Source organism: Fulvia fulva, chromosome 7 (assembly GCF_020509005.1).
Source record: "Fulvia fulva chromosome 7, complete sequence".
Classification (NCBI taxonomy): domain Eukaryota; kingdom Fungi; phylum Ascomycota; class Dothideomycetes; order Mycosphaerellales; family Mycosphaerellaceae; genus Fulvia; species Fulvia fulva.
The window spans coordinates 3437066-3447472 of record NC_063018.1 but is presented as its reverse complement, the minus strand read 5'-3'; the positions used below and the strand labels follow the sequence as shown (position 1 = coordinate 3447472).

General features: G+C 50.2%; 3 protein-coding genes across 3 annotated transcripts; 2 read left to right on the top strand and 1 right to left on the bottom strand.

Moving 5' to 3' along the window:
• Positions 1-6314: 6314 nt before the first annotated feature.
• CLAFUR5_10503 (uncharacterized protein) lies at positions 6315-7233 on the top strand (the record flags this gene model as incomplete). Its single annotated transcript, XM_047909651.1, has 2 exons — positions 6315-6827; positions 6880-7233. 2 exons carry the CDS (start codon positions 6315-6317, stop codon positions 7231-7233), a joined length of 867 nt encoding a protein of 288 aa, XP_047764096.1.
• Position 7234: 1 nt separating this feature from the next.
• CLAFUR5_10502 (uncharacterized protein) lies at positions 7235-8039 on the top strand (the record flags this gene model as incomplete). Its single annotated transcript, XM_047909650.1, has 2 exons — positions 7235-7304; positions 7492-8039. 2 exons carry the CDS (start codon positions 7235-7237, stop codon positions 8037-8039), a joined length of 618 nt encoding a protein of 205 aa, XP_047764095.1.
• A 766-nt stretch (positions 8040-8805) lies between these two features.
• CLAFUR5_10501 (Methyltransferase OMS1, mitochondrial) lies at positions 8806-10342 on the bottom strand (the record flags this gene model as incomplete). Its single annotated transcript, XM_047909649.1, has 2 exons — positions 8806-9731; positions 10258-10342. 2 exons carry the CDS (start codon positions 10340-10342, stop codon positions 8806-8808), a joined length of 1011 nt encoding a protein of 336 aa, XP_047763987.1.
• Positions 10343-10407: the final 65 nt, after the last annotated feature.

Sequence of the window (10407 nt, the reverse complement as noted above, 5' to 3'; positions counted from 1 at the left end):
TGAGAGGAGTGTGGCTGCTTTGTTGTTCCCAAAGTGCCATAGGGTCTTGATCTGCTCTGTGATAAGTTCCACAGCTGTTAGTGTTGATCTTTGTTTCCTGCCTCCCATCTGTTCTTCAGGAAGGATTCCATGTTCTTCAGCTAGGTTTGTCAGCCTTTCTGCTATGATCTTTTCCAGGAGTTTGCCTAGTGTGTTGAGCAAGGCAATAGGTCTGTATGCCTTTAGCTTTGTGTAGTCCTCTTTCTGTGGTTTTCTCAAGACCACAGTCAGTGACTCCTTGAAGTGTTTAGGGCAGTGTCCTTGGGCCATGCACTGTGAAAAGATGTTTGACAGTGCAGGGGAGATCTGGTCCTTGCATGTCTTAATGAACAAGTTTGGAATCCCATCTGGTCCTGGGGCCTTGTTTCCTGAGAGTCTCTTAATGATGCTCTTGATCTCTCCCTCTCCCACTGTGCAGGATTGCTCTAGTGGTGTTGGATACACACTGCCCTCCAGATCCTGCAGGTCAGCTTCTACCTGTGTGCCAAAGAAATGTTTCCCCAATGCCTGTGCCTTTCCTGGGAGAGTGTGTTGGATTACTCCTTCCTGGTCTTCAATGTTTGGAAACTGGGGCAGCATGTTTCTGTCCTGTGTGGGTTGTCTTGCCCACTTTGCTAGTTTCCACATCTTCTCAGGATTCTGGGTAATGGATCCAACTGTTGACCTCCACTCCAGCATCTTGTCCCTCTTGATCTGGGCCTTCTTGTCTCTGGTTGCCTGGTTGTATCTGTCCCATGCTTCCTGGGAGTGGCTCTGGGTAAGGGCTCTCCTGGCCTGCCTGGCTGCCTTGACCTTCTCTGAGCATTCCTTTGTCCAGAATGGCTTCTGGTACAGTGACTGTTTCTTTTCTCTAGTGTGGGCTGCCGCAGTTTCCTGCATTGTTCTAACCAGTTCTGCCACTGCTTGGTCTATGTCTAAGGCTGTTTCCAGTCTCCTGGTCTCTAGTCCAGCTAGCTTCTGTTCCAGGTCTTGTCTGATCTGTTCCCAGTTGGCTGCCTTCCAGGCCAGCTGAGGTTCTAGGTCTCCTTCCTGCTGTGTCTGTGTTTCAAACTCCACCTGAATTGGGAGGTGATCTGATGAGGACTCCAAGTCCTGGTTAACCCAGCATCTGGTGACCTTCTGCTGCAGGTCATGTGATGCAAAGCACAGGTCAATGGTGCTTGAGCTTGCTCTCTGTGACCAGGTAGTTAGGCCCTTTGGGGTAACTAGGTGCATGTTGTTGCTTTGGGTAGTGGAGAGGAGTCTGTTAGCTAGGAAGTGATGGGCAGGTGCAAAGTCTGATCCCTATGTAGGATGGTGCAAGTTGAAGTCTCCCAGCACGATGTGTTGGGAGTCACTCTGCAGGATGTCTGGCAGCTGTTGTAGTGTGCCCAGCTGGGTGCTGCTTCTGGAGCTGGGGGGTGGGTTGTATACACTGTGGATGTGGATGCTGCCTTGGTTGGTGTTGAGTCTGACTGAGGTGATGTCTCCCCCTTCCTGTTGGATTTGTTCCCAGCTGTCTGTTGCCATCTCTTTGCTGATGTACATGCATGTTCTAGGGGTGCCTTGTTTGGCTAGGAGTGTGTGATACCTTGGGTCGTTAGCAGTAGATGGTCTGTTAGATTTGCTGTTGATCCAAGGTTCCTGGACTGCAATAACTAGGTGTTTCTTTGGGTCCAGTGCTTGGAGAAAGCTTCTCTAGACCTTGTGCTGGCTTTTGTTGACGTTGTACTGGATAGTGGTAAGATTAGGTGTCTCAATCATGACTCATCCATGCTGGTCTCCTGCTGGTCTTCTCGTGCTTCCTGCTGCTGGCTGCTATTTGGGATTGTGGTAAGGTTGAGCCTGCTTTGTGACGGGTCTCTTCCTGCAACCACAATTGATTTTGGTCTACCCATAGCAGGGTGGCCTTGGGCCTGTGTGGTCTCTTCTGTTCTGCCTCTTTTCAGAGGGTTGTAGACAGTCCTTAGGGGTTCTTGGGTGATTGTCCCTGTCTGGAATCTGATAGGGGTGTTGATCCTGGCTTCTCTTGCCCTCCTCTTTGCCTCAATCCTAGCTGTGCAGTCTTGGGACCAGGAAGGGTGTTTCTTTCCACAGCATGCACATCTGGCTTCACTCTTTGGGGCTGTGCAATTCTGTACTTTGTGGCTACCAGCACAGTGGGAACAAGTGTCCTTTTGGCTTGGGCATCTAGTAGAGATATGACCATACTGTTGGCACTTGAAACATTGCAGTAGTCTGTGGGTGCTTCTATGGATTTCTGTGTCCATTCTTTCGCATTCCCAGAAGATGCCCTTGTCAAGCACGGTGTTTGCCTGTTCTACAGTGCCTATCCAGAGCACTAGAGAAGACTCTCTCTTTGTGTCCTTTGTCTTTCTGTTGACCCATGCTGCTTTTGTGATCTGTAGCCCTGGGCATACAGCCTGGTTCTGGTCCTGCAGCCTCTTAAGGTCTCCTTCAATGTCAAACTTTGTGGTCATCCCATGGGCAATAACCATATTTTGTTGGTGTGAGACCTTAGTCGTCTTGCCTAGTTTGACTGTCCACTCCTTCTGTGTCTCTAGCCTCTTCCTGTCTTGCTCCTGTGCTGTGAACAGCTTAAGGACACCTCCCTTCTCTTTCCTGGCTCCAATGATGCCTTGTATCCCAATCTTCTGTATGATCTCCTTGCCTGACAGGCCCTCAATCTCTTTCTGCTCTTGCTGGTCGGAAATGTAGACCTTGATAGCTGTTTTCTGGGGGGGGAGGGTTTTGGGATGCAACTGCTGCCCAGGTTGGTTGGCTTAGTTTCTGGCCTTCCTGTGTCCTCTTCTTTGCTGCTGCTGCTACTGTCCTGTTAATGATCTGTCCTGTTTGGCTCCTTAGTGCCTTTAGCCCTCCAAGGAGCTCCAAAATCATCCCCTTAAGTGCTCTTTCTGGGTGCTCGCCATCTCCTGCCATTGCCATTGTTTCTGCCTTCCTGCAGACCTCCTTCCACTCGTTACTCTCCTGCTCCTGGTCGTTTCCTGCGATCGCTATCATCGTGTCTCTCTGAACCTTACAGGGTCCGAACGAGATAGTTTATCTATATATATAGTATCGCTAGTATTAGTATAGGTAGATACTAGGTGTCCGGATGTTTACTAGCCTATAGGCTAGTAAACCCTAGTCACGTAATCTAGTTATATAACACACCCACACCTATATACTTAACCTACGGCCTATATGTTCTTAATACCGTTTATTATAGACTAAAACGAGGCTAGGGCGTTTATTAGCCTAAAGGGTATAACGAGGAACTCGTACTTCCTATCCCTAGTATTAAACGTAGTCTTATACGTATCGGCTAAGTCGATTAGTAGCTACTAGTACCCTAAGACTAGGTCTAGTTTACTAAAGTATTTACCCTTCGCGACTATATCTAGTTATTCCTAGATACGTAGGAGGGGGAAGCCGTTTTTAGTAGTTACGGCGTTTAGGGCGCGATAGTCGATATATATACGCTACTAGCCGTCTAGCTTAGAGATAAAGAGGACTAGGGATCCCTAGGGTAAGGACGAGACCTTAATTAGTCCGCGATTAAGGAGTATCTAGATCTAGCGAGCCTATTCTTAAAGCTAACTAGGGTTTAGACGGTATACGGGCTAGTTAATAGGTCGAGCGTTACTAGTAGGGATAGTATAGTCGAAATCTCTCTTCCGTAGGAGTCTAGCCGGGAGCTAAGCTCTCTAGATCTCTAGGAAGAGATTAACTAACGTCTAGAAGACCCGGTTACCTACCTACGGTAGCTAAGACTCGTCGTCTAGGTCTCCTACTATAGCTATAAGGCGTTTATATATCTTATCTAAGCCGTGTTCCGCGAAGTCGATATTAACTAGGGTATCGTCGGGGAGTCGCCTAAGCGAGTAGAAGAGCTAGGGTCCTTCGTATTATATAGCGAAGTCTACTAAATATATAGAGTTAAACATTTCTAGCTCGCCTTCGTCGTCCTTTAGGTCGAATACCTTAGAGTACGACCTAATCGTATAGTACTAGCTACGCCGGTCCCGTAGTCTAGTAGAGCTAGACTACTAGTTTACGTTAGGGTTGACTTCCTAGAACTACTTAAGGCCTAGGATAAGGTCAAATCCTTCTATATTAATAAATCTAGCGGGGACTATGTCCTACTAGGTACTAATCTAGTATAGTAGAAGGATACCCTAAGTAGAAATAATCTCCTTACCGTTTAGGAGGACGATCCTTACTAGCGGTAAGTCCCTAAAAAGCGATCGAGGGAGTTACTTCGATTTTCGGGCTAAGAGGTATACTTTAGAAGCTACGTAGTCTAGGGTAACCTTAGCCCGAACCTAATTAGGTCCTAGGCGGACATCGATAGTAAAGAGCCCTCCGCCTATTACTATTAGCCTCTCTATCGTATAGTCGACCTCCTCTTTAGTCTCCGACTCGGGTTCTTTAGATAAAGATAATACTCTATCCTCTTCTACTTATATCTACTAAGCCTTACCCTTAGTAGCTAGGGTCGTCCTATCCTAGTAGGATTCTCTAGGTAGGGGTATAGAGGCGTCTAATAATCCTAAGTACGTCTACCTTAATTAAGACGTCTTAGGCTCTATTTTTTAGCCTAGAGTAGTCGCGCGCGAAGTAGCCTATCTTACTATAGTTATAGTATTTATCTAAGCGCCCGGAGGGGCCTCTACGATTACCTCGCTCGCGTCTATATCCGCCGCGGCCTCTACCGCGTCCTCTACCGCGCGCCGAGCTACCTAAGTCGCTCCGGAGAGCTATAAAGGCTTTAGTATCTCCGTCTATAAACTTCTCGACGGCTAATATTATTACGGCTAGCTTCTAGTCTCTTCCGTGGCTAAGATAGAGTCGCTAGTCGGCTATAATAGCCTACTAGAAGTAGACGCGGATATTCGTATTAGTCGCTCGGAAGTTACGATTATCTAGTTTAGCTAGTATATCGGGCTTTAGGCCGGCTAAAAACTTACGTAGGTAGGTAAAGTTATCTAGTAGGGGAGTTATACAGCTCCTAGTTAGCCTAAGCGACCTAATAAAGGTCCTAATACTCCTAGTTTAACGGGTAGTCTCCTACTTACGCTAGATCTACTCCTAATAGTCTAGGTCGACTATAAAGTTAGAGATCTACGTAATTATATCGTCGAAATTACCGTACCTAAGATAAGAGGGCTTTAGGCGTGTTTCTTCGATAGCTTTAAACTATAACTAGTTAAAGTCGCTACTAACGAGCTCTAGTTTCTCTAGGTCGGAAAGGCGTCGTTTAATAATCTATTTCTTATTTAGGCTAATCTAGGCTCTAATAGACGATATCTAGTTAAGGTACTCGTCGTTCTAAGCGTTAGACTTTAGAATAGGGGGATCCCCTATCCTAGGCGCCTTATCTCTACTAGCTAGCTCGTTATATAGGCCAAAGTTATCTTTATCTAGGTAGTCTGCCCTATCTATCTCCGCGTCGCTATCGCGGTTAGGGCGGCGGTACGACCGAGTAGCTAGGGGTATAGCCTAAGTAGCCCTAAAGGTATCGTTTAGGCTAATATACCCTTTAGACTAGTAGGCTAAGCCGCGTAGTTATTACCTAGGGCGCGACTATAGGCTAGGCCCTCTCCGACTAGATAAGTAGTAAAACCTTACTAATCCGGTAGGTAATAACCGCCTTAATTAGGGTATTAGTTAGTGTCCTCTATACTAAAGGTTTAAGTAGCCCGCCCCGTTCGTAGGAGCTAAGATAAGGTTAGTAAGGTTACCTCGCTTAGCTTTAGTACTAAGGTCCGACTAAGGCATAAGTTAGAGACTTATAGCTTAGGAGATTTACTTATAGACTGATTCAACCTAATAGAAAGGCTAAAAGGAAGGGAAGCTACTAGATGTGAGAACCTTGGCGAGTGTGAATCTGAGATACAGAAAAGCTACCTGAGAAAACTCTAAATACAAAGCTGAGCGCCAAGCCGGCGGTGTGTTCGGATAAGAACGTCACACATGGAGGAGGTACAAATCATGTGCGGGGTACCTTCCTGCTGACAGTGCCACGCCTCCCGAATACTGCGGCATCTTGAACAGGTGAAGATGAGCAGCAAAGGCCTACAGACTCTCGCTCGCGAACCAATGGTCGCACAACATAAGCATCCAGCTCACAGCGAAGGCAAGGTCGACCCTGTACTGGCGCCTCGAAGCCCTGCCGTTGCGCCCTTCAGTGGTTAAGTTCATCAGCAACCTCACCTCCAGTCTTACATTGAAAGACCCGCAATTGTTCACTCTGCTCTTCCTCAGCATCACTGACCAACGTCACCGACCTCACGATGGCTCCAATATCAACCACTGACATACCTGCCCTGGACACCGTCCCAAAGAATGGCCATAAGTTCCAACAGAAAGAAGGCCAAGAGATCGGATTCGTCGATACCCCAAAGCTCCAGTTCAAGGACAAGTACGAAGAACGCGAGTACATCAAAGGACGCCTAGCAGGAGCCTACCGCATCTTCGGCGACTACGGTCTCAACGAAGGCCTCGCTGGCCACATCACTGTCCGTGATCCAGTCGACCCGGCCACCTTCTGGGTCAATCCTCTCGGCATCGACTTCAATCTCATCAACAAAAGCGACCTGCTGCGGGTCGACCACAAAGGCAACATCTTGGACCATGGCAGGGTGAAGGTACTGAATCGAGCTGCATTTTTGATACATGGTGCTATTCACGAGGCGAGGCCGGATGTGCTGTGCGCGGCGCATACTCATAGTGTGTACGGTCGAGCGTTCTGTGCTCTCGGGAAGCCGCTTGACACCATCTCACTCGAGTCGTGCTTCTTCTTTGAGGTGGGTGAACATACTCCTTACCGCTGATCGTTTCCGTGCTGACATCCGGTAGGACCACGTTGTATTCGAAGGCAAAGGCATCGTGCTAGACGAAGATGAAGGCTGCGACATCGCTGAAGCGTTGGGTAACAAGAAAGCAGCTCTCCTCCGGAATCATGGTCTCCTGACCGTTGGGCAAAGTATTGAGGAAGCCATCAACTGGTTCTACATGCTAGACAAGTGCTGTCATGTGCAGCTCCTCGCCGATGCTGCGGCCAGTGGACGTGGTGGTGAGACGGCCAAGATCACACGCGAGGAAGCTGAATACACTCGGGGCGTTGCTGGACACCCTAAGGCAGGGTGGATGGGTGGTAATGCGATGTTCGAGCTCATAGATGAGAAGACTGGGAAGTCTTACTTGCGGTAGAATGTTAGACGTCCAGCCGGAAGGTAGCAGCTATAATGTAGAAAGCTCTGTCTTTGTGTTCTGGTTCTATCGTGCTTGTTGTGACAAGGATAGTCTTGAGCGAGCAAGCCAGCGCCAGAATATAGATGTCGTGCTCCATCTGTGCTCAACTCTACATTGGCATCCAATAGCATCTGTCCAAGGTAGAATGGCTGATCAACAACGAGGCTCACAATACCTCCCACGGCCATACAAAGCAGACGGGCCCGAAAGCGCCAGTAAGGCAGCAAGCAGAGAACCCATTCACAACATCCAAGGAACCTCAACGCACAGACCAACCTGCTGGTTTCGCACTGCAGATGCCAAAGATCGACATTTTGTCCGTGGCGAACCCAATGCGACCTCAAGTCAAGAAAGAGTCCTCCATTCCGACCGTACCTCCACCTCCACCACCAGCGCCGCCAGAGCCTAAAACCCCCCATGCACAGCACCAAGGAGAAGCAGGAGAGTCCACCAGCATGTACCAGGTCGGTACTGCAGCGGAGGTGGCAAGGGCAAGTCTAGATGGCAGCTCGGACGATCCAGCAACACTGCTAGCGGCGATGCAGCAATTGGCGCAGGAGAGATTGGAAATCTGTCAAGAGATGAAGGAAATTAACACGCAGCTCGGGGACCAGGTTCGGAAGCTCGGGACGATGCATGAGGAGCTCATGGAGGAACAGGGGAGATGTGTCGGCAGAGGGGCCGGAGCGTTCGTTGGGGGAATGATAGTTGGCATGGCGTTGTTCTTGGTGGTTGAGAGGTGGATGGGTTGCTCGAGTAAGTGAGCGTGGTCGACCCGTTCTTGACATTTCCCCTTGATCTCCTCGTCCCGATATCAAAGTCGCAATCAACAAGGACGAGATAGGTGTAGATATGGCCTGGTATAATTGCTTCCCTCATGAAATTTAGGAGGTTGTGGTCCAATTGGTAAAGATCCCGCCCTGGACCGACTGGCTCCAGTTGCCCACGCGCCATGGTAATGTTATCCAGGAGTTATCATGGCTACTTGCGTTGAAGTGCGCTGAATAGGCCACCTTGAGTGGATACATGGGCGGCGAGGGATGCGAGTTCAAGTCTCGCCTACTCCAGCAATTCTTTTTGCCCTTTGTCAGTAGATGAGCTGTAGCTGCATGTGCCCCTTGAGCCCTGCTTTCCCAGCTCCCGGAAACCAATCTATATGGACATCCGAGACACCATGACTTCATAAATAACTTATAGGGGCGGCTGAGAAGCCGCCAAGTGTGAACCGGAGCTCGATTCTTGCGGCGAGACGTTGGTGAGGCGCAGGCAGGCAAATTAGCGTTGACCTAAGGCGCTGTCAGCATCGTGCGAGCGATGTGTTTCGCTGTGAAGTGTGGCACGAAGGGTTGTGTTCAGTTAGAAATCTATCGTTCAGAGAGACGAGCTCTATGCCCCGTCTTGAAACATATTATAGGATTTTAATATCATCAGAGTGAAGATGGAAAGAAGAAAGAATCAAGACTCACCATTGCTGGACGAAGGTTCGGCTGTGCTTGCAAGGTAGACTGCCCGACTGTTGAAGGCACATGCTCACTTGAACCAGCCGAACCACGAGCCGCGCTCGCCCTTCTCTTCCACTTCAGCGTTCTGGTTCTGCAGATGTCTCTGCTTCGGCCTCAGCTCAAAGACCCAAGTTGTGCCCAGATGATGTCTCCGCTCTCTGGTTACTTCAAGGCCGACCTGCCCGGCCGCTTCCTCCACGAGTGCGCCAATGTCGCGGTTGAACCAGCACCCGTGAATCTCAGCGTGCTTCTCGGCAGAATTGTCCAGAATGTTGTTCAGCCAGTCCCGATAGCTACGACCATGCTCCAGCAGCAAGATTCGCGCTTCCGGATTGGCTGTGTCCAGGTGCTCCATCATGTTCGCTACAATCTCCACTGGCTTGTCCGTACTGCACAGACCCATGGTCTGTATGATGGTGTCGTACTTCTTCGGCGGATCGGTAGGAGCAAGTGGCATCTGGCCGAGGGCAGAACCTGGCAGGAATCGTATCGATAGTCCGGACTTCAGTCCCATCCTCTCATTGCCAAAGAGCGCATCGAACTTCTTCCTGCACACCTCGACCATCTGCGGACTGAGGTCCACGAAAGTCAGGCTGTCAACTCTGCCGTGTTCTCCGATATCGTAGTATCCCAAGTTCCTGCCTGTGCCGCAGCTGACCTCCAGCACATGGCCGGTGCACGTCTGGAGGAGCGCCTTTCGTATGCCATTTACACCCATCAGCCATTCTGAGAGGCCAACCTCGCTGTCGAAACTGTCGGCTGTGTAGTCATATCGACCTGCTACGTCCTTCTGCTCTTTCACGTCTTTGATGGCGGGGTTCTGGCATGGCTGATCCGCTGCGACGTAGAGATTGGCGCAATAGAATGCTATGCCGCCGGCCAGGAGCGAGGAGATGGTCCAGACGATAGCTTGCGACTTCTCAGGCTTGGCGGGAGGTGCTGAGCCGGGAGGACCTGAGCCAGGAGGTTCTGAGCCATAGACAGCTGGATTCCAAGCGATCACTGGCGCGTCCGGGTTCGGTGCTGGCGGTGCTGGCGGTGCTGGCGGTGCTGGCGGTGCTGGCGGTGCTGGCGGTGCTGGCGGTGCTGGCGGTGCTGGCGCTCTCGGTGGCTTGATCGAGTGAGGCGGAGGTGGTTTCCTCGAGGCAAGATAATCTGTCGCTGACTTTCGAGCCTTCGCTACGTGTAAATTGACGGTCCGTCCTTGCTGCGCGGCATGTCGTTGTGTGAAGGATCGGGTCGTTACACCCGTCTGCAACAGACTGGCTACATGGCGTAGTCCAGGTCCCCGCTGCATCTGTCACAGCGGGATGACCTGCTTGATGGGGGGAGGATGTCGTTGATGGAGCTGTCCCTCGAGCTCTCGACTACAGCTACAACACCAGACGACATCGGGCTTGTCTCCCGACAAAATCCACCAAGTCCACCGTGTCCACCGTCCGCATCCTTGCTCGCACAGTGCACGACCGCCGTCTCGAACCGACAGTAGGAAATCCTGACGCGCCCTGTGTGTTGCCTCTGTTGACATTGACGTCTTTGGTAGGCGATTGCTGTTTCTTGTACATATCATCGTATTGGTAGGTGTGCTGGTTGGGCAACATTGACCACAGCAAGCTCACCACCACAACCA